Source organism: Schizosaccharomyces pombe (genome assembly GCF_000002945.2).
Source record: "Schizosaccharomyces pombe strain 972h- genome assembly, chromosome: I".
NCBI classification, from domain to species: Eukaryota; Fungi; Ascomycota; class Schizosaccharomycetes; order Schizosaccharomycetales; family Schizosaccharomycetaceae; genus Schizosaccharomyces; species Schizosaccharomyces pombe.
Window position 1 is genome coordinate 3,850,970 of NC_003424.3, and position 26,948 is coordinate 3,877,917.

Genomic DNA, 26,948 nt, shown 5'->3' on the forward strand with positions numbered 1-26,948 from the left:
ACCTTTTGGGTGTGCGAAAAACTAATCCTTCCACATTCAAGTGAAGTATGATGATAGCTTGTGAGTAACCTGAAAAGCCATCCCGGATCATTCACAAGATGAACCGTTTGGAAGGATACTTGATTGCAATGCCTGCACACCTTGTTACGTTTATTGGCATCTATAATAATCTGATTTTCGTATGAATGTGGAGTATTAAAGTGTTTATAGTTTTGTATGCTTAATTTTAGTCCGTATAATTCTAGCTAGCACAAAAATAAAGCCAAAAAATATTTGAAAAGATCCGCGTCGACTTTAAACGATTAATTAGACAGAAAATATCAAAATCGTTGATTTTTATATTCATTAATTGTTCGTAAGTGTATACAATTTTGACAGTATTGATTCGTCGAGCATGAGTATCGTAGATGAATAATACAAAAGTTTGATTTTCAGTTCATTTGGTGTAAGGGTCTATGAACCTCGAAAGGGACGGTTAAGGAAGCTGTATTTACTATCTTTTACTCTCAAACATGGCATATATATTTTTTTATTGACACCAGGATGGGCGCGTTAAAAAAACAGTAATGAAGGAAGCAAAAAGGTAGAAAGAAATTTCAAGCAACGATTTTATACAAATCAAACTACTAAACACAAGGAGCATATAAAATTTAGATACACAATTAACACCACTGCAGGGAAAGCCGTTGATTACTATTTAAAAATGACCTATAAAAAAACTATGTAAACCTAGTAAATGGTTAGTAAAGATTAAGTTCCTGGCTTCTAAATATAAAGAAAATGATAAAAGAATAAAACAATCAGTAAACAAGATAGTTTTTCATCTATATGATTCAGGCAATGTAGATAAGAATTTTTTTCACATCACTTTGTTTTAAATAAATACCATAAAATATCATACCTATTACAACTTCCTGAAGTTAAGACAAAAGAAAATTTTTCTTTTAAAAGAAGAAAAGGCTTGATACTAGCAAAATATTGTAATTTGAGTAAAAGTTGCAGCAGTTCATTTTATGTGCTGAAGAGAGAAGAGATACAGTCGACATACACCTTAGTATATATAGAAAGCACTTAGCGAGAAATCGAATATACTCGTTGCAAAGCGCTATTTTGTAAACATAAAAAATGCACACTATTGTATTAAGGAACAAAATAATCTTTAGAAGGATTGGGTTAAAACAAGAGACTTGAAAATTATTATTTGTTACATTAAAATTTTTGTGGCTATAATTTCGATTGCTTACAATCATCGAGTGTTTTTCTATTCGTTGGTCTATTAAAACAATATTAAAGCAGCACTTTTCAACCTTTTACGATATTAAAAGATAATAATATTATTATTTATTTATTTGTATAAATTGCAAGTTAAGGGGTATTTAACTGGCAAATTAAATACTATAAATGAATTAGCTGAATAGGTTTTAATTTACGCTTTGCCTAAAATTGGAATTAATTATCCAAATGTTAAATGTCGATGTAAATTTGCATAAAACTTATTTAAAAACACAAAAACGTGCATATGTATTTTTAATTATGTATTATGCAACTAAATTGACATAGCACAACAGCTAACTTGAAGATAACAATCAGTTTTTTTATGCTTTACCTAATTTATACTTTTGATGAAGTGCATGCTAAGAAAGAGCCTTTTATTTAGAACAAATGGCATAAGCCAATAAAGGTTTAATTTGTAAGCTTTTTCCTGGTCTATTTCTATTCTACTATAAGCGGTATAATCCTTAACTCTTCAATTATATTCTATAAAAAGATATATCGGTTCAATATGTACTATATACCTATAAAACTTCCTTGTTTTAATATAATGATGTTAATATTTAAAAGGGAATTTCGTATTCATTTAAAAGATTATATGTTATTGCAAATATAATCTAAGTAAGGTTCTTTAATAGCTATATGGCTTAGTACCACCTCAGTAGACAAAATTACATTCATTGGTCTTACAAAGCATTCTACCACTACTTGCATAAACGTGGCTTTATTGACTTTGTGCTTAATGAATATTTAATTGATCGGGATTGCGAAGAAGTGTTAATCTATTTTTCGATTTTTTAAAAAAGTTTGGAGTCCTAGAATACGATTTCCCTATTAAAATGTCAGAAATGATCGTGCTTCCTCATAAAGTGTAAGTAGCTATTTGTCGTTCATTCAGCTTCCCTTAATTATATTTATAAATGATTTGCTAATACCTGTAATATGTAGAACTGTGAAAGTTCCTTTAGCCAGTCGAGTGGACGCTGAACGATGTTTGCAAGTGTTAGCTCCAGATCGTGAGTTGAAAGAGGAACTAGTGCAAAGAAATCTTTTTGTTGACGACAACTATTTGGTTGTGAACTATTCTTGCTCTTCAGCGAGGATGACAAGAGTAACTGTAAATTCCTTGTTTGAGAACCTTTATTTAATCATTGACACTATGCATGAATTGAGCTCATTATGATAAAGCTGTGCTTCTAAAGATGAATCTTATTTTATAAGAAAAATGCGATCCTTCTATTACAGTAACACAAGTTATTTTTATGTCGAACAATGACTGAAGAGTATTTATTGTCTAAGCAAAAAAATAAAATAAATAATGATTTCTGCCCCCTCCCTTTCTTTTTACTAGTTTTTCAAGTTCTATATTATTTCTGCTGTATCTTGATATAATTGATTCTCCTTGCTATATACCTTTTAAACTAAACTAATTTACAATTAAAAGTGACCAAATATCTGTTCATGGCTTAAAAGATAGTATAAATATTACCAGCACCTGAAGCTTCACCAAAAAAAATAATAACGCTTTTAGCTCTCATTCAGGATAGATTTGTTAGAGCTAGTGGTGAGAGTAGCAAACTCACTCTGGCTGGTATCCAATTCATAATCAGTTTCATTAATAATACCGTCGGTATCGTCATCATTGTCATAATCACTGCTCTCAGCAAGGTGGGCAGTCATTTCGGCTAAACGATTTTGTGCGTTCTCTATGGCTGTGCTACTTTTTTCTAACGAGCTTTCCAGCTGTTCCATGTACTGTTGGATGAACTCGGAATAGATATCAGCATCCTTTTCAGCCTTCTCGAGTGCATGCATAATTTTCTCCTTTTCACTATTGCTATTGAACATTGAATCTTTTAGTGGTTTATCAGCAATCTTAGCATCAGACACCTGTTTTGTCAAAGTCCTTTCCACTTCTTCAAATGTGTCTTGTAATGTCCTTATTTCAGCATCCAACTGAGGGTCATGCTTCAAGCATTCATTCCTGAGCTCTTCATACTCTTCTTCTAAAGCTTCTTTTTGCTTTTCGTACTGTTCGGTCTCAGAATTCGCCCGCTCCGTTTCAGCTTCCAATCTTTCAATCTCTAGCTTTAATTGCTGCTGCTCTTCCAATAGGTCGGTTATTTGTCTTTCGAATTCTTCTTGGATTTTTTGTTCTTCTTTAGCTGCCCGCTGTTTCCGATTTACCATACTGGAAACAGACGCCTTTTGCATTTTAAGAGAATCATAAACATTTAGCAAGTTATTCTTCGCTGACTCCAGCTCCTTCCTTTTCTTTCGCTCTTGCATAAGTAAAATAGAAACCTTGTCTCCTTCTTTCTTTAGTCTGTCGATTTCGTTTTGCATAGTAGCAATCAATTGACCAGAAGACGGTTTTCTAGATCCTGTTTTTGCATGGTCATGAGGTACTCCTCTACCAATATACGTTGCCTCAATATGATCTGTCAATTTTTCTAAATCATTTGCCATATCTTGGAGCGTCGAAACTTCTTCCTTTCTATTTTCTGGGATCGCTATATTAGCGTTTGCTTGAACTATTATTTACTTATTTCTCTTACCAATATTATCATGAACTTGCTCGATTTCATGTTCTAATTTTTCGGATCCCTCTAAACCCATTTTTTACATTAAATAAAAGAAAGAGAAATAAATATGAATTAGACTTGCTTCATTGCAAAGGATAAGTTGCATCCTTATTTTTCATTCATTGTCCTAAAGCATTCATTTATTGCACGGTAAGTCTCAGTTGGACTCGATAAACGGTTTAAGAGGGTGTATCAATCATTTAGATGAATGCCAAGATTTGAAGAAAATAGTATAATTATGGAATTATGGAACAAATGATTATTATTCTACATTATGTGTATAGACACAAAAATTTACTTTTAACAAGTCTTTCTCTTTAGTTTACATCCCACTCTTAGAAGACCATGGTTTATTTTAATAATAAAATATGCCATTCTATCATCGATGAAAATTGAGATTTGTATAATAAATAGTTAAATTTTAGTGCGCCAAAAATTAAGGGCTCATTTATGCTTTATACAGACTTAGTTTTTATAAACGTTTGCTATAAGTAACAGCATTACATAAATAGCAGAGGGCTAAATGCTGGCTAGATAAATATGAATGTAAAGTATGTTAAGAAATATTGAAAGATTACTCTCATTTCCAATGCAGGATTAAATGAAGTATATGAACAGATTTTGCATATATACCAAAAAACTCCAATAAACAGAGTGGTGATTAGCCACAGATACATTTTTTCTGTCTAGGTATGAACAGAACTTTATTTTATCAAAAGATGGTGCATTAAACATTTAGCTTTTATTTCTCCTTGGCTTTCCAATGAAATCCCACTGCGACCCAGGAAAAACAAGCTTTCTAGGAAGTGTTATCTGTAGCGGAAGGCTCTTTCGTTTCCTCTGATTTCACAGACTCCAAAAACGACGGTCGCCAACGATTCAAAAGCTTTGCGGCGGAAGCTTTAACATCTACATTCTCTTTCCACATCGTCTCAAGAATATCAAGGCATTTTTCACGTACAGGTTAGTCGAAACATTATTAAATACTGAAAAGTCATGAAACCGAGCTTCGTCTTATCGGGATCAAGACATACAAATTTAATTTTGTCAACTATAGCATCGGTGAGTTCTGGCAATTCAGACATAAATATCATAAAAACTTTATCTTTTGCCTCTAAGTATGGTAAAATGCTGTCTATTACTTTAAGGGCCCATTTTTCATATTGTGGACCTTCCCACTTAACATCCTCATATTCATGACAATCCGGATTTTCAAGCATTAGTCGATCATTATACCATTCCTCGGATAACCAGTTCAATATTAAATTTGTACTGGAACGCCAGTTAGATGCAACGTAAGTAAAAAGCTGCCCTCGAACAAATGAAGACAAAGTGAAAGAAGCATCTCCAGATTCCTCACCAGACGTTACAGGCTGATAATTCAATAAGCCTCGCGTACAAAGTCGTGGTAAGAGAATTGCCCAGTGACGCTTATCCCATACCGTATTATCCACATTTTCCAACGTTAAATTTTGAAGGTTAGAAGAAGAAACTATGCTTCTTTCAAATTGAGGAGCATAATCAAATAATCTGGATAAGGCACCGTGAAAGTATTCTAGAATAGCCATCGGGGACAGCGAATCTGGAGTGGGTAATTCAAACGCATCAGTAACGACATTGGAGGGAGCACTTCCCTCTAGTCGAGCTGCTTCACGTTCTACACTAGCATTGATAGTCTGAACATCTACCTCAGGCGGTTCATAATCCTCGTCCTCGTCTTCATCAACTTGTTGATCAAGACCAAGGGATTCAGGCTCAGAGAGAGAGCGCACTCTCTCTCTCAACATATTAATTTGCTGATGAAAGTAGTTTTTGTCTATCTTAAGAAGAGAAGTAAGTACAATTTCAGTAGCCACTTCAACCGGAATTGAAGTTACATCAAAATTTGCAAGAGGATTTATAGCAGTTTGTGAAGCAAATATGCTGATTAAGGGATTATTTTGCAAACCATCGTGAGAGCTAAGTTGGGGTTGCATTCTTTCTACAAGACTTTGTACAGCAGAAGACTTAACACGCTTAGAGGCAGCACTAATATTTCCCTCATATTGCCGTTTCTTCAAACTTTCATCGACTTTGGTATGATAAATTTGTCCGGAAAGATAAGCGTGAATTTTTTCGACGGAAGAAGAAGATGCACCTGTACTCTTAGCTAAATGAAGTAAAATAAGTTTTAGATTTTTTTCAATACACCGTATAGCTAACTTGCTTTCGTTCGACAGCTCAATTTCATCTTTTGGATTCGGAAGATGAAATTCTAACAAGCTTCCTATGATTTTTGGTGCTAGTTCCTTCCGTCGCTTCACCAAAACCGGTAAGATATTCAAAACGCTAGTAATGTAAAGGACATTCAAAGAATCCGAGAAAAGGATGGAAAATATTTTTTCAATTAAGTCATTTGCTTCTATTCTGAGGATATTTGAATTGATAAAAGGATGATGTGTGGGAACCTTAGAAAGAGACACGTCCGATTTAGTTACAAGACGGGGATCTCGAATCCCAGGCACTTGCGTTAAAATTACACAAGAAATAAATTTAATACAAGAAATTAAAAGAGGCTTGTTCCCTTTGTCAAAGTCATTAATGATTTCGTTTTTTAGCTTCGTTAAAGTGTCCCAGGTAGATGAATCGTTAGGTGAAGTACAACAGTGCAGAAATACTAGTGGGTAGATTGTGCAAGAACAAGATATAACGTCTTTTTTAACTTCTTCATTATCTACTGCGTACAGAGAAACAATTGTATCTAGACAAGTTACAGCTAAATCCAATTTCTGCTCAAATTTAACATTTTTGCTCGAAAATCCAAACCAGAGGAAATTTGCCATCCATTTTTTATACCTTATATCAGAATAGTTTGCCACAGAAAGAATGTTTCTCACGATTTCTGGAAAAAGGCTTTGATCAGTTTTAACAATATCTCGAGCCTGGTTTAAACGAGTAAGATGTTCGTCTGTCTCCGAAACTTCCATACCAGGACTAACAGAGAATTTAAGATGATAATTATATTAAATACTTATATGCTTATTGATCAATTTCTCAAGTAAATGTTAAAACTTTGCATCCTCTTTTTACTTTGCTGTCGGTTCAAATTTTGGTAAGAGAGGGAATACATAGCGCAGTGGTTTAAGGATCGTTAATATGTAGTGACTATATATAACGATGGAATAAAGGTTTTTGTGTATGATTGTAAAATCTTGAAGTAGAGATTTGCTAAAAAGAAACAAATTTTTAAAAAAAGAAAATAATATCCGATCTTTCTTCTAATTTCTTTAATTCATGGATTTAAGCAATTTAATTTACACAAATTCTTATCAGATTATCTAAATACTTTAATTAGTTTAACTTCGCTTCGGTAAAGAAAGCATACATAGCAAATGACATTTTGCAATTTGCCATTGTTAACCACATTTTCTGAGAGACGTTTCAACGATCTACTGAGGAAGAGTGCCGTCTACCTACTAGCTAGAAGAAAGTCAGCTTCGAAAAAGAGGACAAGGTTTCTAATCTCTGCTTCTCAATTTTTGAAATTCTGTTTTTTCTTATAGTGTTTATTGTATAGAAAATTGTTAGCATAATAGTACATATTAAATTTGAGGAAGATGAGCTCGAATTTAGTGGCTTTATATTTATTTTCTATTGATAGAAGTCAGGATGAGGCAAACGACGTTGTAGATCGAATTGTCGAAGAAATTGTCACTGACAGAATGGGGATTGTCGATTTGGTTACTTCAATTGGAGAGTATTTAACTGACAACAATATCTCTGTTAGAGCAAAAGCAGTTTTATTACTGTCACAAACTTTAGGTGAGCTTCCTAAAGATAGACTTCCTGCGAAACATGTATCTGTACTTCTTCAGTTTTACTTGAGTCGTTTGGATGATGAAGTTACAATGAAGGAGAATGCGTTAGGTATTGGAGCTCTTCTAAACATGCAAAACTTCCCTGCTCAAAAGATTGTGGATGTTTGTAAGGCTCTCTTCAGTTCCACTGACATGCCAAAATATGCTCAAGCAACTCGTTTAAACATTTTAAAAGTATTTGAAACCATTATAGATAATTATCTTTTCTGTAAGGATCTTTTTGGAGAGTCATCAATTAACTTAGTTCTCAGTCATCTCTTCACAAACTCGCGATGCTTTCTTCTCTGGAATTTGTTCAACTTTTGCTGGTGAGAAAGACCCTCGTAATCTTATGCTGGTCTTTTCTATGCTTAAAAAAATACTTTCTACATTCCCCATTGACGGATTTGAACAGGTATGGATCTCATTGTTAATCGCCTAATGAAATTACTTACATGTAGCAATTCTTTGATATCACTTATTGTTATTTCCCGATCACTTTCCGTGCTCCGCCTGATGCCACCAATTTGGCTATTACTAGCGACGATCTTAAAATAGCTCTCCGGTAAGGCATCATGACATGTGAACTATTGCTAACCGTCCTTTGTAGAGAAACCTTGGTTGCTAACGACGCGTTTTCAAAATTACTTCTTCCTGCTTTATTTGAAAGGCTGAAGGCTTCAACTGTTCGCATAAAAATCGATGCATTAAACATTTATATAGAAGCTTGCAAAACTTGGCGCGTGGGTGCTTATTTATGGTCTGCTAAAGACTTTTGGGAATCTATTAAGCAAGAAATACTAAATTCGACAGATGCTGAACTTCAAAATTTGGCGCTTGGTGCACTCAATACTTTAGCTAGTAAATTTTATAAAGAGGAAGGGTTTTCATCTTCGTTCACAGAGTTTGTGGATATGATTTTGATCCAATTATCACAGCGTTTACTCGAAGATGTTAATGTTAAATCTTGCGGATCTTGTGCAGCTGTATTTGCTTCCTTGGCTTCTATCTCTGTGGAAACATTCAATTATTGTTCATGCAATTTTTTACCCAGTGTTCTCGATCTACCAATGGTAAATGAACCATTGGAGAAACAAAAAGGGATGCTAGTTTTTTTGGAATACGTCTATAAATGTTTGGTACTTTTATACGGAAAGTGGAGAAGCAAAAACCAGGCTGATATTGACAACCCGCTACTTGTTTACAAAGACAAGCAACTTAGTTTTGTATCAGGCTCCTTGATGGGAACAGCCAAAGATGAAACTGAAATACGCATGTTGGCTTTAAAGGTTATTTTTTTAATGGCTTCGATCAAGAACTTCCTAACAGAGAGTGAATTAACCATGGTACTTCAATTTTTGGATGACATAGCATTTGACTTTTCCGATCCTATTAAGAAAAAGGCAACAGAATGTTTGAAGGATTTAGGGTTACTAAAGCCCGACTTTTTACTTTTGACTTCATTTCCTTTCGCATTTTCAAAATTAACTGATGATGTTACTGCTAAGTCATCTTCTGAAGAAACTTTTAAGCAATATTTATCGGTACTAGTCTCAATATCTGAAGAAAGGAGTTTGTTTAAGGCCCTTGTCATCAGACTTGTTGAGATGTTGAAAGATCAATTTAAATCCAAGGAAATGAGTGTTGATCTTGTCGAATCAATTGTTCAAAGTTTATCCGTTGCCTTTAAGGAAAGAAATGATCGAAATGAACAAGAGATTCCATTCTTTTTTGAAGAACTACTGAAGCAACTTTTTACCCTTTGTTTCGCTAATTGCGAGTCAATGAATGTGAGATGCCTTATTTATGTATCACAGACAATAAATGAGATAGTGAGAGTAAACCATTTTGAATTTCAAGAAAAGTTTGTTGGTCAATTATGGAAATTATATATGGAGAATTCCAATTCCGACTTAATTGAAACTGAAGGTTGTGAAAAAGCTGCAGAAAGATTTACGCTTGCAGCATCTTTAAGTGATCAGAAATTTTTAAATTTAGTGGTATTATTACAGGGTGGTCTTAATGGATTGAGTAAAAAATTACATTTTATCGAAAAGTTGAATATTGAGTTGTTGAATTTACTCATAAATGTTGTTTTTGTTACGGAAAGTCCTGGCGTTAAAATTAGCGCTTTACGTCTCATATCCTCGCTTATTAACAAATGTGAAAAAGACGAAGATATATCAAGTTTTATATCTTCGAAGGGAGTCACGTCTTTGTGGGATAAAGTTTATACTGGAACTCCAAAGGAATCTGAAGCTGCACTCGATGTGCTGGCGTGGGTTGACAAAGCTTTGGTCTCTAGAAAGCATAGCGAGGGCATTCCTTTGGCTTTTAAATTATTGGATACTTTGAATTTACAAAATGTCGGAGATTCTTCGGTCAAGGCACTTTCAATAATTATCAAAGACGATCCTGCGTTGTCCAAGGAGAATTCATATGTCGAAAAGCTGTTATACAAACAACGTTTTTACGCTAGTGTTAGTCCTAAGATTTTAGAACACATTTCAACTGCTACTGGAGGAGAAAAGTCTTTGTATTTAATGCTTCTTTCTAATGTGATAGGAAATGTGCCAAAAGAAATTGTAATTCCAGATATGCCATCTATCCTTCCACTTCTACTTCAATGTCTTTCACTGTCTGATATTAGTGTTAAACTTTCGACGTTGAACGTTATACATACTTCGGTTAAAGAATTGACTTCATTATTGACGGAATATCTTGATACTTTAATTCCTTCGCTTTTGGCAATCCCTAAGGATATGAATAATCCAACTGTTGTTCGTCTTTTAGCCCTTAAGTGTCTTGGAAGTCTGCCAGAGTTTACTCCTACCACGAATTTACAACTATTTAGAGATAAAGTAATTCGTGGACTCATACCATGCTTGGATGATCCTAAAAGGTAAGAACCATTCATTTTTAGTGAAAAGAATAACTGTTAACTACAAAATGCTAATGAATAATATAGGGTTGTAAGGACTGAAGCAAGTCGAACTCGTCATAAGTGGTATATATAAAGAGAGATTTTGATAAGTCATTTTTGAAAAATAAAAACGTTAAATATTGTATTTTTTAGGCCAAGGAAGAGATAAAGCTTCTTTTATAATTAAATTAAATTCAGTAGCAAGATCTGGATCTTGATAAATTAATTTATTTTTGTACGCCAAATTTTTATCGTTTAACCATTCATAAAAGTTAACTTCGGGACAACTCTCACTAACACTTTGAATTGTTGATACGGTGTTAAGTAGAACCTCGAGCGTTGAAATTGAGCGTAAATGCCAATTATTCATCAAGTACTTTTGAAAGATGCTACACCAAGTCGAAAATACCCACTCTATTGGGATAACTTTAGAAGCTTTGCTAAAATTGACATTTTCCAACGAACGAGCAATATTTTCAAAGATGATGGACAACCTACTTAGCAGTTTCTCCTGAAAAGCAGAAGGAATATCAATATGGCTGTTTCTCGACCAAAAATCATACAACTGAAGAAGAATAGCCGATCCTAAATCTTTACTAATGAAAGCCTCAGATAAAGGAAAAGATTGGACAGATTTACTTAATAGGAAAAGTTTCTTCAGTAATGTAACTGGGTGGTTTTCCTGCCGTAAAGTGTTCACAATTTTTGGCATAATATTCATTTCTAAAGCCTTTTTCTGAGCTATGAAATTATTGCTAAGCGCTGATGCCAAAACAACAGACGACATTGAACGAATCGTATTTGGATAGTCTTTCCCATCCATCAAAACAAAAAGTTGATCGCACAGAGGCTGTTCAAGTACATCCTGACCAAATTTTATATCATGAGCCAAATCACGCATTGTTTCTAAAGACGACAACACAATGCTTGGGTCTGAAGTATCAGGATTTAAAATTACAGAAGATGACTGATCGAACAACTGTCTATCGTAAAGTGAAACAGATGAATCTGAGCTTACAGTCCTCACATTCAAAAAAAGGTAACATATTGCAAGAAATAGATTCGACAAAGAGAATGTTAAAGTAAAAAAAATTCTGTAAATTTGAGTATTTCTTTTCTTTTTAGACGAGTTTCCCAGAATCGAAAACATTGAACCGATTAATCTCCAATTTTTTCACTCCTGTTAGAGAGTGGTTTATGGTAGGATAGATTTCAAGAAAAAAAAATCCATAGCATGATTAGGCAATTGCCGCTGGTAAATGGAAAACGTAGCAATAAAATTCATGTTAAAAAATAAGAATACGATACGGACGTTGTGGCAGGCATGGAAGCCTTCTAACGAAAATGTAGTAATTGAGTATTTCGCTTTTTGGCAACAACTCAAATTGAGAATTGATTAAAAAAATTGAGCTCAATCAGTTTTCAATTTGAGACAAGTACTTTGAAATTTCCGCCTCAAAAGTTGCACTTGATATTTGGCCATCTTCTTCAAAAATGTGAGCAACAGGAACCGACCATTCAAGTTGAACAGCATTTCTGTTTTTGAGTACGGTAAATTTAGTAGTGATTAGAGGCTTATTTTTCAAAGGTAAAAAGGTATCCGCAGAAATTTTGATGTGTCTTTCTTTTTTCGTAGCAACATAAACAGTACTACCCTTGACTACAGAAGACCAAAATGTGAGCAAGCAGGAAGCTAGGAAATATAAAGGTAAAAGATACTTTAAGTAAGATTTTAAAACACCAAAACCATAAACATACTCAATGCCAAATGCGAGGCCGGCGGGTATAATGCAAGCTATTGCGATCAGCAAACGAATATCTTCAAATACAAAGGATTGCTTATAACCATTTTTGTTAAAATGGTTTGTTAATTCTTTATCAAATTTAGATTTGAAATCTGAAACGTTATATTTTGGCATTTTTACTATTAGCTTAATTATGGTAGAGGAAGCAAGGCTGTAGTTACTGATGATCAGATATGCGGTTTCGTTGATACGATGGCATGATGATTTTTTAAAATTAAGTAACCTAAAAGATGTTTTAATATTTAATATAAATGCCTGAGAGCAAAAACATGAACTCCGCTACTGGAACGAAAGCAAAACAGTCGATTACTAAGTACTTTATAATACTATCATGCTCTTTCAAATACAACGAGCCATAAATTTGAAATAATAGCCAAATAAAAAATATATATGGATTCTCAATAGAAATTGGCGGAAGGGTTTCATAACAAATTAATTTGGTACAAAATATCATGCTCATTTCCTTGTCTCGATAATAATATCAGAATTGCAATCGCAATGACTGTTGAAAAGGATTATGAAATGGAAAATGTTGTTTGAATGTAGCAGTACTTGGCGTTTAGTAAAAAAATAGAGGAGTACAATATTGATATTTCCTTTCGCAAAACCTGTTTGTTCCAATAGTGATATCCCTCGATGAACATATTCCTCGCTTTTATTTATTCAATTTTCACTCGCTAATTGTAAGTTATTATGCAAATGAAGATAAGGAACCCGGTACAAACCGTTTAACAAGCAATTGCTATTTTCTATAGGAAAAGCTAGATTGCAAAAACTACAAAGCATATTGATTTCGTTTGATACAAATGTTTTTTAGGCAAGACAGAGCCACTTGCGAGGGCTCCAATCCTAAATCCAATTTCTGAAATTCGCCTTTTTTACAAATAAAATGTATGAACGAATTTGAAAATGGAACTTTTCTCTCTATCCACGAGTAATGATTAATTAACCATTCAATAAACTTTTAACCTTAATTCATTGTAATTACTCTTTCTTTACTCTTCACATTGGTTTTGCTATTTTGTCTACATGAACGAGTCGTACCGCTGTACGCAAAAATCCTACACTAGGATCAAGACATACAATTTCTACTAAAGCCAAGACAGGTTGCGAAATCAATCAACTTGCAAATATGCAAGCTAATGGGTTTTCGTTTGGCTTTTACGATGAACCAAACAATTTAAACGGCCAAGATGTCGGTGCGGATTCGTTACCGAGCGTTGCTATAGAATCGGATTCTCTGGGACATATGTTGAAGTATATTCCAGAAAAGTTATCATACGCTCGTGTTTCTGGGTTAGGACATACGTTTGTACAAAGGGAATTATGGGATGTGAAAATGCAATTGATGGAACAAGATGATTCCATAGAAAGCGACGATAAACTCAAAGTTTTAGATGGTTGTAATGATCTTGTTCCTAACGTTTACGAGGGTGGTTACAAAACTTGGGAATGTAGCCTGGACCTTGCTAATGAAATCAAGAAGATAGATGTTGTAAAAAACAACTTGACGACGGTCTTGGAGTTGGGTTGTGGAAGTGCAATTCCTATTTTGAGCTGTTTTCAGGAATTTTACAAGCATCGTATCCCTTGTACTTTGGTTTTCCAAGATTTCAATGTTGATGTTCTTCGTTACGTTACTTTACCTAACCTTTTGCTAAACTGGTACTTTTGTACTCAAGAACATGATTCTTCAGAAAAGCATGGTACCATCGATGTATCCCCTAGTTTACTACAAGAATTTAGTGATGATCTTGCTCGTACCAATATCTATTGTGAATTCTTGTGCGGTTGTTGGAGCGAAGAGATGCAATTGTTAATCCAACGTACCTACGGAGATCACTACTTTTCTCTTGTTTTAGCTTCTGAAACCATTTATTCCCTTCCGTCACTCGAAAACTTTCTTTACATGCTTCTCAAAAATACCAAAAATCTCGCATTAGTTGCTGGTAAGGATTTGTATTTTGGAGTCGGGGGTAGTATCTTGGAATTTAATTCGAGACTGCAGAAACTTGTTGATGACCCTAATTCTCTTAAAGCAATTAAGACATCTACTCAAAATGTCGGGAGATCCATTGTGTATTGGGAAAAGGAGTTTCCTCCTTCTAATATTGATTCCTCTCCTCAATCGCCCTTACCCGGAAGTTTATAACATTTCTTAATTATAGGGTAAAGACTCAAAGCAGAAACGAATTTAGAAGATAAACAAAACATATGTTATTTAAAGATGATGTTGTACCTTTTATACATATCCACATTACATAACTTTTTTTTACAAGTTCTCTTGCCCGGTTGATGTCTTTTTTTTTTAATAATGGGGAAATGAAAATACCACTTTTTCTAGCGCCGACTTTTTCAATTTTGAATCCCTAAAACTATTATGACGCTTGCTTATTTTCTTCATATTTCATTTTTCCCTTTATCTTTTTTGATTGGCAGCAATCCTGAATCTCAATATTTATTGCTCTATTTCTTTTGTTTCCTCCTACCTGTAAAAAAACTAAAATAAAGAAATTGGACCTCTAACGATCTTAGACTCCGGTATTAATTCATTTTCTTAATACTTCTTTTGATCCCTTTAAAATGAAGAATTAAATATTCCTTTTTGCTTTAATCTGAAATAGATAGGAGGAATCTAAAGGGCTAGTCTCGCTTACCAAATTCACAGTACATTTTACAGCAGTTTTGTATATTCATTTCTAATGGCGGAATATTGACTTTCTACCATCTTGTGTATGTATGTATATATATATATATATATATATATATATATATATATGTATTATAATGTCAAAGACTTTTGTCCTTCCAGTTTAAAAAGCCGTTTGTCCTTAAATATTTTAGTACTGATTGATAGAAAGGGTGTTACCCTTTCTATATTTGGTCTAAGTAGGGTCTGATACAGCGTCCTTTCCGCTATTCTCTCTTTGCTTTCATCGTATTAATTATCTTGGTCCTATTACCACTGGGCAACTTCCGAACTTATCCTTCTTCACCAAATTCCAAAAATTTGTGCAGTCAATTTAATTGAGCTTTTAAAATCATTTCCTTTAGATAATATTCTCAGCATAATATAGAAAAGGTATCCATCACTTACATTTCAACAACCTTTACATGCAGATTAGTGAGTAGTATGACTTGTATCGTAAACCACAATTCATCCATAGCACAACCAAAGCAATCGGTTTGGGAAAACGATGCCTTCTTTCAGGGATGATCATATAATTGTGATACAGACAGGATCTTTATATCATCGGGCAACCTTTGGTCTGGCAGAATCTCTTGAGCCACCGACAATTCGCGTTAGAACACGTGTTGGAAAAAATGACAATGGAGAATATGTATTTACTAATAAAGAAGATATAAATATGGAAGATCCCAATGTTAAAACTGATGAAACAAAAGTAGAGACGTCTGAAAGTACTTCAGAACAACCTTCGAATTCGAATGTTACTGAGGAAAAGAATATGGGGTCTTCGTTTCATTCAGAATGTAAGGTGGATGATTTTACTCCTTTACCTAATGAAATACAACCTATCCAACGAGGAAGGGTTGTAGACTGGGAAGCTTTGAAGGCTTTTTGGAAGCATCTTTACTCTTTATTGTTGAAAGATCCCAATGATACGACCTTTCGATACCCAGTTTGTCTAGTTATCCCTACGTATTGGTCCCTATATGACCGAGAATTAGCTACGCAATTTTTTTTTGAAGAATGTCAAGTACCTGGCTTTACAATTGCATACGAACCTTTGATGGGTCTATACGCTATTGGAATTTTACATGGACTTGTGATTGATATTGGTTATGAGAAAACAGACATTACACCAATTTTGGATGGGCAAATTATATTTACTGCTACGCAGCAGCTGCCTTTGGGTGGTAGATATATGACCCAACATTTGCAAAACTTACTTAGAGAGTCACTACCAACATTGAAGAGCTCTGGACAGTATGTGAGTAAAGAGGACATTACAGAGCTCTTTGCGGAGCAGGTAAAATGCAGTGAAATTGCTCAAGTAGTTCGCGATGAGCAAGATACCGCGAAAGATCCCGTCAAAGCCTTGACTTCAACTAATAACGTTGAAGAAGAAGATCCAGCTGAAGATATTGGTAAAATTATAGCTAGTGGGCAGACCAGAGCCTATCTTGCACAAAAAGAACGAGAAAAGAATGGTGAATCGGAGAAGGATGAAAAGCCTGATAACACGGATGTCGAATTTCAAACCATTGCAATTGAACCGCTTGGCGATTGCATCGTTGGCCGTGAAAGGTTCAAAATTTGTGAACCAATTTTTCACCGGCCGTCTAATGAAACCGTAAGTTTACCAGAAGCTATTTATATAACCATTAAAAATTATGCTGCCAACTACAAAAGAAGGAATGATCTATGGGAAAATATTATAGTATTAGGTTGTGGATCACGTATTCGTGGTTTTCGGGAATGTTTAATACAGCAGCTTCAATTTAAGTATCAGTTGTCAGGAAGTTTGGAGCCTTATTATGCCGCTCAAGGTACCGACTCTATCCTTGGTATGACTACGATGCCACCCACTCCCTACCCTGCATTGATTAATCCTTGCAAAATATTGCCAGACTATTTCCCATCCTGGAAACCTGACGCGGGTACTAATGCAATGTTTGAGGAGCTTGCATTCTTGGGTGGAAGTATTGTCGCAAAAACCTCGTTTAATGAATCTGTATCTTCCCATTATGTTACACTTGAGGAATATGCCCAACATGGACCCACAGCGATTCATACAAAGCAATAATTACTCTCGTTCATCACATAAAAGTTTAATTGCCTGTCACGGTATTTTAAGAAATCAATTGACTCGTGCGAAAGGTACTTTTACGATTATTCCTTTATATAATTTAATCAAACTACCTTTCTTTTTTTTATTAAATATTCAATACTCATAGACGGAAGCATGTTTTTTTGCATTGTACAGTGAGAAATATTAGATTACAATTTCAAATACAAGTTACTAAAATAACATAATACAAGTTTCGTAAAGATACCTTTTATTTTATTCCTGTGAAGGTTTCCTTAACATATATATATAAACTGGATATACATATACGACGGAATGATTTCTTGAACAGACCTACTTCAAAGGAATGAAACGAGAGCTGTGAGTAGCACCGATACCAGGGCGACCGTGCTTGGTAGGTTTGTAGGTAATGGAAAACTCACCCAAGTAGTGGCCGATCATTTCAGGGCGAATTTCGACCTGGTTGAAGAGCTTACCGTTGTAGATACCAACAACAGAACCAACCATCTCGGGAAGGATGATCATGTTACGCAAGTGAGTCTTGACGGTTGCAGGCTTCTCATTGAGAGGAGCCTCAGACTTGGCCTTACGAAGCTTTCTGATAAAACGAGAAGCATTAGGTCCAAGGCCACGGAGCATACGACGACGAGCACGAGCATGGAACAAGTCAACCAACTGCTCAGCAGAGAGGTCCAAAAGTTGTTCAAGCTCGACGCCACGATAGGCGAAGGTACGGAAGGTTCTCTTCTTCCTAAGTTCAGCGACACGAACGGCCTCGTCGTGATTTTCCTCTGCCATGGTGTTAATCAAGGTATTGAATGCTAAACCAATTTCGTTGTTCTCTTGAAACGTTGTGACTGTCTTTTTCGTAAACAAAAAAACAGTCACGTGTACGCAAAACAGCCTAGTAAAAGTAGTAGCAGTTTGCAATAAACGAACGCACGCCGTCCGCATTTCCTTAATATACATATAAAAAAGAAAAATGAAGTATTTGGCTGCTTATCTTCTCTTGACCGTTGGTGGAAAGAACTCCCCTTCTGCCTCCGACATTGAATCAGTTTTGTCTACTGTCGGTATCGAAAGTGAGTCTGAGCGTGTTGAAGCTTTGATCAAGGAGCTTGATGGCAAGGACATCGACGAGCTCATTGCTGCTGGTAACGAGAAGCTCGCCACTGTTCCCTCTGGCGGTGCTGCTGCTGCTGCTGCTCCTGCCGCCGCTGGTGGTGCTGCCCCTGCTGCTGAAGAGGCTGCTAAGGAAGAAGCCAAGGAAGAAGAAGAATCTGACGAAGATGTATGTGAATTGTTAGAGCTACTTTTTAAACTTAGGCGTATGCCATGTTGTTTCTCATTTTGTGTAATTTGCTTTACTAACCAATCATGTGTAGATGGGATTCGGCTTGTTCGATTAAAAGAAATAAAATTTCAACTCTTTGTACTGTTCATAAAAACGACTTCTTGTACTTTAGTGTCTTGGTCTGGTATCAACGTAGTTGGGAAATGTATCGATTTATTAGATAAAGCACGTTGATTAAAATTTGGACTCCCTTTAATTGTAGATCTTCGAAGCTCGAAAGTAATGTATTTCAGTCAGCTCATTGGAAACAGTTGGTATTTTAGTATTATTTCATGGTTATAAGAAACAAAACACTGACGAGATAGATCAATTATAGTGAAATGCATTTGATTAGAGGGTATATACGTGTCAGTGATTTCAGACGAAATGGCCTTTAAAAGCATCGAAACTACAGTAGCACAATTCATAATTATTCAATTGATGATCTAATGTTAATTAGAGGGTAATTTCTATGCATCCGAACTTTTTTAACGAATTGTTTATGCTTCCTGAAGTTGTGTGTTTCATTTAACATGCTGTCGGTGAGTTATTGAATAGCAAACCATTATGGATTAGCAGCTTATCCATGTTTTTGAGAAAAGAAATCATTGATTTATCTATATACAACTTTTTTAAAAAAAATAAAACCCCCCCCCCACGGGACCAAGCGGAATCAAAATGATAAATGCCCAATTTCAATATAGAAATGAAGTTCATCGGATTTCATATTTCATTCAAATTTTGGCAGTACATCCTTTATTACATGTCAACCTTGGGACATACAGTCGTAAAGTTGCCCCATTCATTTTTTCGAGGTCAAGGAAACGCCGGCATCAAGTCATCATAAAATATGGCCTTGTTTGGAAAAAGAATGAAAATACTGATAGTCGAGCTGCCTATATGTAACATCAAATTTCCACCCTAAGAATACATGAGTAATAATTGTCGCTCTCAGTGAATGACTAATAACAATACATAGGTTTCACTATCATAGCTATGGAATAGTAGCAATGTATTTAATTCAATAGTATCAGACAATTCGTCGACCCAGAAATGCGGAATAAATTACCTCAAAAAATAAAAAATGTCATACTCGTAGCTCACGATAACTTCTAATAAAAAAATTTTTTAAACAATTAAGACATGTAACTATTTCCTAAGCAATTATTCCTTGGATCGTGATTTTTTTGATTTCTTCGGCTTGGTGGACGATTTTGAGTATTTGCTTTCCAGATTCGAAATCAGATTATACATCCTACTTTTCTGTCGCGATCGAATGAGCGCACTCAAAGCTTCTTCATCACTTGCACCAGCTTTTCTCCGCTTCTTCAAATTCTCGTCTAAACCAAGTTCCATAGACAATTCCTCCGCTTCCTGAGCTTCGCGTTCTGCAGCCTTGGCTCTCCGTTTACGTTTTTTTTCGTTGGGAGCAAATCTCTTGTACTTTGAAATTTTCCCATCCTTAATAGCATTGTTTATAACTTGCCGAAAACGGTCCTCATCAGAAATTTCACAGCACATAACTTCTTCAAGAATTACATCCATAGATCCTTTTCCTTTTTCATAAGCTTTCAAAACATCACATTTTTCCTCTTCAGAATATTGATAGGATGCTTTGAATTCGTTAAGTGTCTCACCGGAAACAACACCTTGGTATAATTCGTCAAGCCACTCTTTCCAGTCGAAATCAATATCAGCATCGGTTTCACGTAATTGTCCTGTTTTATCGTAATGTTTCCTTCTTTTTTTATCACTTAGTACACCATAAGCAATTGCAACTTTATCAAATTCAATCCTTGCTTCTACTTTCTTTTCCTCATCGTGTATTCGATCAGGATGATGCTGAAGTGCCTTCTTTCGGTAAGCTCGTCGAATTAGTTCGTCTGATGCATCTTTTTCTACACCCAAAACGCTATAAGGATCGATGTCCATTTTTATGAAACTATAGGTTAATGGAAGAAGGGAAAACTGACATTCATCTTTAATATAGCATAGATTGAGTAAACCAGCCATTCGAACGTTTTATACTAGAATATGCTTAATAAAAACGAATTTTCTAAATTTACAGAAAACGCTTAAGACATATACATACAAACGGTGAAGAAAAGAAATTGAAACAGTTTACAAAATATTACAAGACTTACCAAATTGGTACCACAAAATAAAAATATTTTTACTAAATGTATATATAAGATATATATGTATATACACTATTTAATGAAACGCAAAAAGAAGCAAAAATTCAAAAGAAACAACTTTTACTCAAATGACTATTCAATATTTTCAGACACTATAAAAATCAGTCCAAAAGACAAGCCGGCAGGAAACTCGTGTATTCAAAAATTAAGGTAAACTTTCTATGTATATTAAGGGATGAAATAAAACGTTTAATAAAAAACATTAATTATGCCGCAATGTCAACAATTAAGCATCACCCTTCTCATGGCGAGTAGAAGTACGTTGCAAAGCGACAACAAGGTCCTCAATAGAACGCTGGTTTCTAGATTCCTTGGGCTTACCGTTCATCATACGGTCGAATCCAGCAGATTCAGACAAGATATAGTAAGTTCCGGCCATGATACAGAAAATACCGAAGGAGTACATCCAGATACGGAGAACGGCAACAATAGAAGTTTGATGACCACCCTTGAACCAACCGAAGATACAGAACATAGTAGCAAGAATATCGACGGCCAACACAGCACCAGACAATTGCCAAGATGGAATAGAAGACCAGAAGGGACCGTTGCAACGAGTAACGAAAATCAACCAATTCTCAGTAAGAGAGATTTCGAGGAAAAGAACTTCATCTTGAACACCGAAGTTTTGAACGATACCACGGTTTTGACCTTGAGCAATCATAGTAGTGTTGGTAATCCAGGTACCGATAGCCAAAACAATACCAATGACGGTGGAAAGACCCCACAGACGAGGAAGGTTCCACTTGACGGGTTTCATAGAGTAAGGAGCGTTATCGTAAGCAATAGCCAAAGTAGCAACATCAGCGAAAATGGCAATGAAAACAACCAATTCCAAGTTCAACAATTGGTTACGAATGATAAGCCAGAGACCCAAGAAAATTTCCAAGTGAAGAGAAAGAGCGATACGGTAAACGACATATGAGTACATACGATGGAAAATTTGACGAGATGTTTTAAGGGCATCAATAATAGCAGAAAGACCAGGAGCCAAGAAAACAATATCAGCGGCAGAACGGGCAGCATCAGTTGCACCCTCGACAGCAATACCAGTATCAGCCTTCTTCAATGAAGGAGCGTCATTGACACCGTCACCAGTCATAGCGACCAAATAACCACGTTGTTGAAGAATATCGACGACAGCATACTTGTGTTGGGGGAACACCTCACCGAAACCATCAGCAGCTTCGACGAAGTCATAAACCTCAGAACCGGGCATGTTACCACCACCAGTAAGACCAAGACGTTCAGCATTGTAAATGTTAGTACCCATACCCAACTGACGAGCAGTTTCCTTAGCAATATCGACGGCATCACCAGTAAGCATTTTAACGCGGAGACCCAAACGCTTGGCTTCAGAAATAGTACGAGCAGTATCATGACGAGGAGGATCGGAACAAGGCATAATACCCATAATTTCCCAATGTTGACCCTCAATCTTACGAGCAACACCCAAAGAACGATAACCACGAGAAGCCAAATCACCGACCTTGTCCTTGTATGCAGATAAAACGTCTTCGGGGATAGGATGATCTTCCTCGACGGTCTTCAAAACCCAAAGGGGAGCACCCTTGACACAAGTAATACGGGTTCCATCAGGAGCTTGAACGTAGGCAGTAACCTTCTTGGAAACGGGATCGAAAGGTTGGAATTCAATAACTTTGTACTTGGTAAGCATAGATCTGGGACCAGGGTAGTTCTTCAAAGCCTTCAAGAAAGCCTTATCAATGGCATCCAAACCCTTACGCTTACGGGAAGCAGCCAAACAAGCAGTCAAAACCAAGTCATCACCGGAAACACCAGAGACAGTGAAGGGCTCACCAAGAGACAACTTGTTCTTGGTAAGGGTACCAGTCTTGTCAGAGCAAAGAACTTCGACACCAGCAAGGGATTCAATAGCAGAAAGTTTTTGGACAATAGCTTGCTTCTCAGCCAAGTAAGCAGCACCGACAGCCATAGTGGTGGTAACGACAGCGGGCAAACCGACAGGGACACCAATAATGGTAATAGCAAGAGTGTATTCCAAAAGACGAGCAAGACGAACGGAACGATAGAAGGCAGCAGTGTAGATACAGAACAAAGTGAGCAAGACAAGAACCAAAAGAATGGTACCAATACCGTTAAGAACTTCGGTAAAGTGACCAGTACCACCAGCAGCGGCATTAACCAAAGAAGCAGCACGACCGACGAAAGTAGAGTCACCAGTAGCAGTAACAACCATTAAACCTTCACCACGCTTAACACCAGAAGAAGCGAAAGTGGGGTCACCATAGTGCTTGTCAACAGCAAGAGATTCACCAGTAATAGCAGATTGATCGACTTGAAGATGGACATCGGGAGTAACAACACGGCCATCAGCACAAATAATGGTACCTTCATCCAATTTGAGGATATCACCAGGAACGACTTCATTAGCCTCAAGTTCGTGAACTTGACCTTCACGGATGACAACAGCCTTAAGAGCAAGAGATTTTTTCAACTCGTCGACAATAGAACCAGCTTGGTATTCCTGAACGAAACCGACAACAGCGTTAAGCATAAGAAGAGCGCAAATGACACCAAAATCGACCCAATCACGAAGACCGGCAGCTAAAGCGGCAGCCATTTCCATAACGAATTGAATAGGACCAACGAAAAACATGATAAATTTGAGGAAGGGGTTTTCGAGTTCTTCCTTCATTTGATTGAGACCGTACTTCTTACGGCGCTCTTCTACTTCAGACATGGTTAAACCAGTGTTCATGTCAGTTTGAAGAAGCTCTTCGGGGACAGCCTTAGCCTCACCGGCAGCGGGGGCATCATCATTGTCCTCTTGTTCTTCTTGAACATCTTCAGAGAAAAGTTCCTCAATCAAAGCGTCAATGTCATCATCAGGCTCATCGTCTTGAGCGGGAGCAGCTGCATGAGCGGGTTGTTGAGGAGGGGGAGCTTGTTGCTCGGGAGCATGCTTTTCAGCGTCATGGTATTCACCAGCGTTATCAGCCATAGTTAACGAAAGTAATGAGAAAGATAGATAACGAAAAAACTAAAGAAAAACAAGTGTAAATGTATTCAAAAGAATAAACGAGATGGGGTAGGTATTACCGACAATAGAAAAGGGGTATTGAGGGGAATACTGATATAAAAATCTAAAATGAAACAAAAAAGCCCGAATTGATAGCAATAAAAGACGTCTAGAAGGAATGGATCGTAGACGAATTAAATTATACTGAGACGAGGCCGAAGAAAAACAAAAGAAATTTAAAAAGGATCTTCTAAATATAAAGTCTTTAAAAGGCTCAGAAAATAAATTATCACTTTCGAGATTAAATAACGTATGTTCTAGAGAAGAAATACGCTTTGAAATTATGTCGAGAAGCGAAAGTCTGGGTCAAAGAAAGAGAATATGTGCGAGAAACGGGTGAGAAAAATAGTTTATCAAATGAAAAGATAAGAAACTATTTAATGTAATCTGCACAAGAGGGAGAGAAAACAAAAAAGAACAAGTAAACGCACACACAAAAATGAAAGTAGCTTTGATCTATTAAAATTCAAACGAGAAGCATGTAATCAAACACGAAGCCCTAGTTTGGAGTGATAAAAAACGACTATCGTTTGACAATTTCAGGACAAAGCTGAAAATGTGTGGAAATTATAAGAGAAAAAGAATAAAATATATCAATCAGAGTTTGTGGATGACCGATAAGGAAAGGGAAGATCTCACAAACACGACGAGTTTAATAAAAAATCGTGGTTGGATATAAAAAGGGAATGGAGATGAAAGGGAAGATGTTTTTTGGAAAAACACAACAAAGACTCCGAAAACTTATAAAATTGACAATAAGGTTGGAGGGATTAGATAATTTTTTCTTTTCGTTACAAACCAAAAAAGGTAGGAAGCAAGGAAAGAAAAAGAATCAATCGAAGGGGAATTGTTGAATTGAAATTTGACAATAACAACCACAACAGGTAAGAAAAAGGTGGGAGGAAGGGATGACAGACAAATGAAAAGATTTGTTTGTTGAGTTGGGAAAAAGTATATGTATGTCTATATATATATGAGATAAAAAGAATCTATATATATATAAAGGTAAAATTATTGATGGTGACTAGATCTTTCGAAAAGGACGGAAGAGAACAAGTAACCAAAAATAACGAGGTAAAAGGGGTAAATAAATTTTCCTGGATCAAACAAGCAAAGCAAATATGATCTATCAATCTACCGTACCGGGAGAAAAAGTATCTTCTTTATCGACAAAGGATGAAAGAAAGATAGGTTATTTTTTTTTCTTATGTTGAAGGTAAGAACAAAAGAGATATGTATGTAAACTATACTAAGCGAACAACACACAGTCTTCTATGTTTTCGAGTTCTTTGATCGAACAGTAGCTAACGAGAAGCACACTGAACTTTGTTAGGAATTCCAAAAACGCGGGCTTGAAAGGAACTTGCAAGCGGTGGGAAGCCGAGCCTACTTATACAAAAAATTTGGGCTGGGAGAAAAAAAAGGAAAGAAGGCAAAACGAGACGTTCGGAACGAAGAGGAAACGGAGGTCGGCAGTGTTGTGATTCGATCGCTAAGAATGGAAGACCCGTCTAGAATCCTGTGATAGGGAGTCATAAAGAAGCATGATTGGTCAATAGACAAGTCACGACGACGATAGCCGATAACCAAGAGACGTCGTATGATGTCATTTGTTCGGGAGATGGAAAGGGCCAGGCACGTCGTACGAAATCAAGGATGGACCGGCAAGAGACGAATGAGAGAGAGAGAGAGGAAGAGGAGGGCGACGGGATGATGATGACGGAGAGGGATGGGGAAAGGAAGAAGAGGGTAGTAGAGGAGGAATAATGTTAAAGAGGAAAAAGAAGAAGAGAGTGAGGTCGAAAATAATTCAAAAAAGGGAGAATATAAGAGAAAAGAGGTTGCAGTAGGGAGAGGAGTATAATGGTAGAGAGGAAAGGAAGAGAAGGAAAGAGGAAAGGAATAGGTAAAGAAAGACATTGCGATGGATATATATTATAGAGTTTTGTATTAATGGAATGATTGTTTTATGTATTTCATTTAGTGAAGTTGAGAAATTGGTTCATTTATTCATTTATTTTCTAAGCAATTAACATTTACACATCCATCTAACATCTTCTAAACTAAGATTCACTCTTTAAAATTCACTTTCTAACACTCATTTCCAACACTCATTCTAACTCCTTTCTCCTTTTGTTTACCTCTTTATCCATCTCCCTGTCTGTTCCTGTCTGCTCTCCTCTCTCTCCTCTCTCCTCTCTCCTCTCTTCTCTCTTCTCTCTACTATCCTCTCCTCGCTAATCCTATACCTTGACTAACCTTTACACTTGCGTCCTCTTCACTGTCCTCCCTTTACAGTGCGTCGCTGCGGTGCAGTAAACGGAACTTCGTCCAGCCTGCTCGGAAGGGTTGGTTCGGAACATCTGGAACGATGGTAGAGGCAGGTGAGTGTTGACTGACGGATGGCCTGGCTAGTAACAAGGTGGTAGGTAAAAACGAGTAGCAGTGTAAAAATAGGAGACACAAACGACATGAAAAAACAAGAAACAAGGGAACCGAAGACACAGAAGCAGACAAGGACACATAGGATGGATGGATAGGTGGATGGGATGGGATGGGTCGGTCGGTCAGGTGGGTGGGTGGATGGAAGCGAACAAACAAGGCAAGCAAAATAGGGGAAATGAAAAAAAAAAATGTAATAAAATGAATATTTAGTTAAGAAGGAAGGAAATTTTCACAGAGACATCTTCACAACAACGCACAAAAGAAAGCCGAGCATATGTGAGGAATGTTAGTGACAGTGAGCGTGAGTTTGAGCGGGCCGTATAAAATTTGAATAGGAGTTGTAAACAAGGAAGCCGACGAAAGAAAAAAGAGAGGCCGCACGAAAAGAAAAGAAAATATTAAAATTTAAAAAAAAAAAACGAACGCTCCGGTAGATGAAGAGGGAGCCGAAGTAAGGTGAGTGAGTGTAAGAAAGAAATGAATAAAAGTGAATAAAAGAAATGATTAAAAGCGAATAAAATTGAATAAAAGAAACGAATAAAATATATTCAAATTAATTAAAAAATTAATAGAAAATATATTGAATATGATGAAGGAACCGAGTAAAAATAAAAGGAAATATTCGTAAATAGTATATTTTTTATGCTACCCAACCGAACATAGAAGTGAAAAAAGAAATACACAAAAAAAATAAAAAAACAATCAATTCAGGGTA

General features: G+C 36.1%; 12 protein-coding genes, 20 long non-coding RNA genes and 1 other non-coding gene across 33 annotated transcripts; 16 read left to right on the forward strand and 17 right to left on the reverse strand.

The window, feature by feature from the left end:
• Positions 1–54: 54 nt before the first annotated feature.
• Positions 55–341, forward strand: SPOM_SPNCRNA.942. Its single transcript, NR_151333.1, has one exon. It is a non-coding gene; the product is annotated as a non-coding RNA (long non-coding RNA).
• A 457-nt stretch (positions 342–798) lies between these two features.
• snr62 lies at positions 799–872 on the reverse strand. Its single transcript, NR_197137.1, has one exon. It is a non-coding gene; the product is annotated as a small nucleolar RNA R62 (small nucleolar RNA).
• A 982-nt stretch (positions 873–1,854) lies between these two features.
• On the reverse strand, positions 1,855–2,392 carry SPOM_SPNCRNA.3715. The gene has a single exon (NR_193078.1). It is a non-coding gene; the product is annotated as a non-coding RNA (long non-coding RNA).
• pcc1 (transcriptional regulator Pcc1) lies at positions 1,968–2,605 on the forward strand. Its single transcript, NM_001019770.3, has 2 exons — positions 1,968–2,143; positions 2,221–2,605. The coding sequence occupies exons 1-2, from the start codon at positions 2,112–2,114 to the stop codon at positions 2,453–2,455; spliced, it is 267 nt and encodes an 88-aa protein (NP_594349.1). The 5' UTR covers positions 1,968–2,111; the 3' UTR covers positions 2,456–2,605.
• On the reverse strand, positions 2,602–3,947 carry rng8. Its single transcript, NM_001019771.3, has 2 exons — positions 3,831–3,947; positions 2,602–3,776 (listed from the first exon to the last, which is right to left on the reverse strand). Exons 1-2 carry the CDS (start codon positions 3,889–3,891, stop codon positions 2,800–2,802), a joined length of 1,038 nt encoding a protein of 345 aa, NP_594350.1. The 5' UTR covers positions 3,892–3,947; the 3' UTR covers positions 2,602–2,799.
• SPOM_SPNCRNA.3716 lies at positions 2,800–4,145 on the forward strand. The gene has a single exon (NR_193079.1). It is a non-coding gene; the product is annotated as a non-coding RNA (long non-coding RNA).
• A 270-nt stretch (positions 4,146–4,415) lies between these two features.
• Positions 4,416–6,935, reverse strand: pta1 (cleavage and polyadenylation specificity factor complex subunit Pta1). The gene is given in 2 exon segments (NM_001019772.3): positions 4,416–4,821; positions 4,823–6,935. Coding segments are annotated over 2 exon segments (2,166 nt in total). The 5' UTR covers positions 6,824–6,935; the 3' UTR covers positions 4,416–4,656.
• On the forward strand, positions 5,047–5,813 carry SPOM_SPNCRNA.3717. Its single transcript, NR_193080.1, has one exon. It is a non-coding gene; the product is annotated as a non-coding RNA (long non-coding RNA).
• On the forward strand, positions 5,945–6,566 carry SPOM_SPNCRNA.3718. The gene has a single exon (NR_193081.1). It is a non-coding gene; the product is annotated as a non-coding RNA (long non-coding RNA).
• SPOM_SPNCRNA.3719 lies at positions 6,693–7,020 on the forward strand. The gene has a single exon (NR_193082.1). It is a non-coding gene; the product is annotated as a non-coding RNA (long non-coding RNA).
• Positions 7,021–7,248: 228 nt separating this feature from the next.
• Positions 7,249–10,853, forward strand: mms19 (TFIIH regulator Mms19). The gene is made up of 5 exons (NM_001019773.3): positions 7,249–7,922; positions 7,966–8,108; positions 8,155–8,258; positions 8,304–10,595; positions 10,662–10,853. The coding sequence occupies exons 1-5, from the start codon at positions 7,454–7,456 to the stop codon at positions 10,708–10,710; spliced, it is 3,057 nt and encodes a 1,018-aa protein (NP_594352.1). The 5' UTR covers positions 7,249–7,453; the 3' UTR covers positions 10,711–10,853.
• On the reverse strand, positions 7,509–8,823 carry SPOM_SPNCRNA.3720. Its single transcript, NR_193083.1, has one exon. It is a non-coding gene; the product is annotated as a non-coding RNA (long non-coding RNA).
• On the reverse strand, positions 8,978–9,539 carry SPOM_SPNCRNA.3721. The gene has a single exon (NR_193084.1). It is a non-coding gene; the product is annotated as a non-coding RNA (long non-coding RNA).
• sil1 lies at positions 9,938–11,766 on the reverse strand (the record flags this gene model as incomplete). The annotated part of the gene is made up of 1 exon (NM_001019774.2): positions 9,938–11,766. The coding sequence occupies one exon, from the start codon at positions 11,764–11,766 to the stop codon at positions 10,750–10,752; it is 1,017 nt and encodes a 338-aa protein (NP_594353.1). The 3' UTR covers positions 9,938–10,749.
• A 265-nt stretch (positions 11,767–12,031) lies between these two features.
• On the reverse strand, positions 12,032–12,535 carry spc2 (signal peptidase subunit Spc2; the record flags this gene model as incomplete). The annotated part of the gene is made up of 1 exon (NM_001019775.1): positions 12,032–12,535. The coding sequence occupies one exon, from the start codon at positions 12,533–12,535 to the stop codon at positions 12,032–12,034; it is 504 nt and encodes a 167-aa protein (NP_594354.1).
• Positions 12,536–12,734: 199 nt separating this feature from the next.
• On the forward strand, positions 12,735–13,426 carry SPOM_SPNCRNA.237. The gene has a single exon (NR_150653.1). It is a non-coding gene; the product is annotated as a non-coding RNA (long non-coding RNA).
• Positions 12,771–13,505, reverse strand: SPOM_SPNCRNA.943. Its single transcript, NR_151334.1, has one exon. It is a non-coding gene; the product is annotated as a non-coding RNA (long non-coding RNA).
• Positions 13,506–13,520: 15 nt separating this feature from the next.
• Positions 13,521–15,189, forward strand: hpm1 (ribosome methytransferase Hpm1). The gene has a single exon (NM_001019776.3). It carries the CDS (start codon positions 13,554–13,556, stop codon positions 14,571–14,573), a length of 1,020 nt encoding a protein of 339 aa, NP_594355.1. The 5' UTR covers positions 13,521–13,553; the 3' UTR covers positions 14,574–15,189.
• On the reverse strand, positions 14,663–15,761 carry SPOM_SPNCRNA.3722. The gene has a single exon (NR_193085.1). It is a non-coding gene; the product is annotated as a non-coding RNA (long non-coding RNA).
• On the forward strand, positions 15,564–17,441 carry arp9 (SWI/SNF and RSC complex subunit Arp9). Its single transcript, NM_001019777.3, has one exon. It carries the CDS (start codon positions 15,619–15,621, stop codon positions 17,188–17,190), a length of 1,572 nt encoding a protein of 523 aa, NP_594356.1. The 5' UTR covers positions 15,564–15,618; the 3' UTR covers positions 17,191–17,441.
• Positions 16,168–16,637, reverse strand: SPOM_SPNCRNA.3723. Its single transcript, NR_193086.1, has one exon. It is a non-coding gene; the product is annotated as a non-coding RNA (long non-coding RNA).
• SPOM_SPNCRNA.3724 lies at positions 16,821–17,281 on the reverse strand. The gene has a single exon (NR_193087.1). It is a non-coding gene; the product is annotated as a non-coding RNA (long non-coding RNA).
• On the reverse strand, positions 17,341–18,009 carry rps1502 (40S ribosomal protein uS19). The gene has a single exon (NM_001019778.3). It carries the CDS (start codon positions 17,989–17,991, stop codon positions 17,527–17,529), a length of 465 nt encoding a protein of 154 aa, NP_594357.1. The 5' UTR covers positions 17,992–18,009; the 3' UTR covers positions 17,341–17,526.
• On the forward strand, positions 17,476–18,058 carry SPOM_SPNCRNA.3725. Its single transcript, NR_193088.1, has one exon. It is a non-coding gene; the product is annotated as a non-coding RNA (long non-coding RNA).
• Positions 18,048–20,480, reverse strand: SPOM_SPAC1071.09C (putative DNAJC9 family protein). Its single transcript, NM_001019780.3, has one exon. It carries the CDS (start codon positions 20,456–20,458, stop codon positions 19,691–19,693), a length of 768 nt encoding a protein of 255 aa, NP_594359.2. The 5' UTR covers positions 20,459–20,480; the 3' UTR covers positions 18,048–19,690.
• rpp203 (ribosomal protein P2) lies at positions 18,120–18,641 on the forward strand. The gene is made up of 2 exons (NM_001019779.3): positions 18,120–18,484; positions 18,579–18,641. Exons 1-2 carry the CDS (start codon positions 18,176–18,178, stop codon positions 18,600–18,602), a joined length of 333 nt encoding a protein of 110 aa, NP_594358.1. The 5' UTR covers positions 18,120–18,175; the 3' UTR covers positions 18,603–18,641.
• Positions 19,159–19,604, forward strand: SPOM_SPNCRNA.3726. Its single transcript, NR_193089.1, has one exon. It is a non-coding gene; the product is annotated as a non-coding RNA (long non-coding RNA).
• Positions 19,814–20,544, forward strand: SPOM_SPNCRNA.3727. Its single transcript, NR_193090.1, has one exon. It is a non-coding gene; the product is annotated as a non-coding RNA (long non-coding RNA).
• A 128-nt stretch (positions 20,545–20,672) lies between these two features.
• On the reverse strand, positions 20,673–25,142 carry pma1 (P3-type proton ATPase Pma1). The gene has a single exon (NM_001019781.3). It carries the CDS (start codon positions 23,708–23,710, stop codon positions 20,951–20,953), a length of 2,760 nt encoding a protein of 919 aa, NP_594360.1. The 5' UTR covers positions 23,711–25,142; the 3' UTR covers positions 20,673–20,950.
• On the forward strand, positions 24,687–25,136 carry SPOM_SPNCRNA.92. The gene has a single exon (NR_151308.1). It is a non-coding gene; the product is annotated as a non-coding RNA (long non-coding RNA).
• A 75-nt stretch (positions 25,143–25,217) lies between the features above and the next one.
• Positions 25,218–25,676, reverse strand: SPOM_SPNCRNA.3728. The gene has a single exon (NR_193091.1). It is a non-coding gene; the product is annotated as a non-coding RNA (long non-coding RNA).
• Positions 25,677–25,744: 68 nt separating this feature from the next.
• On the reverse strand, positions 25,745–26,881 carry SPOM_SPNCRNA.944. Its single transcript, NR_151335.1, has one exon. It is a non-coding gene; the product is annotated as a non-coding RNA (long non-coding RNA).
• Positions 25,788–26,254, forward strand: SPOM_SPNCRNA.93. Its single transcript, NR_151319.1, has one exon. It is a non-coding gene; the product is annotated as a non-coding RNA (long non-coding RNA).
• Positions 26,882–26,948: the final 67 nt, after the last annotated feature.

Bases quoted from the DNA above. Each gene is read 5' to 3' on its own strand.
- pcc1 (NM_001019770.3), top strand. From the start codon at position 2,112: ATGTCAGAAATGATCGTGCTTCCTCATAAAGT. The intron at 2,144-2,220 runs GTAAGTAGCTAT...TGTAATATGTAG, and splicing joins ATCGTGCTTCCTCATAAAGT to AACTGTGAAAGTTCCTTTAG.
- rng8 (NM_001019771.3), bottom strand. From the start codon at position 3,891: ATGGGTTTAGAGGGATCCGAAAAATTAGAACATGAAATCGAGCAAGTT. The intron at 3,777-3,830 runs GTAAGAGAAATA...TAGCGATCCCAG, and splicing joins GCAAGTTCATGATAATATTG to AAAATAGAAAGGAAGAAGTT.
- mms19 (NM_001019773.3), top strand. From the start codon at position 7,454: ATGAGCTCGAATTTAGTGGCTTTATATTTATTTTCTATTGATAGAAGT. The intron at 8,109-8,154 runs GTATGGATCTCA...ACTTACATGTAG, and splicing joins CCATTGACGGATTTGAACAG to CAATTCTTTGATATCACTTA. The intron at 10,596-10,661 runs GTAAGAACCATT...TGAATAATATAG, and splicing joins TGCTTGGATGATCCTAAAAG to GGTTGTAAGGACTGAAGCAA.
- hpm1 (NM_001019776.3), top strand. From the start codon at position 13,554: ATGCAAGCTAATGGGTTTTCGTTTGGCTTTTACGATGAACCAAACAAT.
- arp9 (NM_001019777.3), top strand. From the start codon at position 15,619: ATGCCTTCTTTCAGGGATGATCATATAATTGTGATACAGACAGGATCT.
- rps1502 (NM_001019778.3), bottom strand. From the start codon at position 17,991: ATGGCAGAGGAAAATCACGACGAGGCCGTTCGTGTCGCTGAACTTAGG.
- rpp203 (NM_001019779.3), top strand. From the start codon at position 18,176: ATGAAGTATTTGGCTGCTTATCTTCTCTTGACCGTTGGTGGAAAGAAC. The intron at 18,485-18,578 runs GTATGTGAATTG...AATCATGTGTAG, and splicing joins AAGAAGAATCTGACGAAGAT to ATGGGATTCGGCTTGTTCGA.
- SPOM_SPAC1071.09C (NM_001019780.3), bottom strand. From the start codon at position 20,458: ATGGACATCGATCCTTATAGCGTTTTGGGTGTAGAAAAAGATGCATCA.
- pma1 (NM_001019781.3), bottom strand. From the start codon at position 23,710: ATGGCTGATAACGCTGGTGAATACCATGACGCTGAAAAGCATGCTCCC.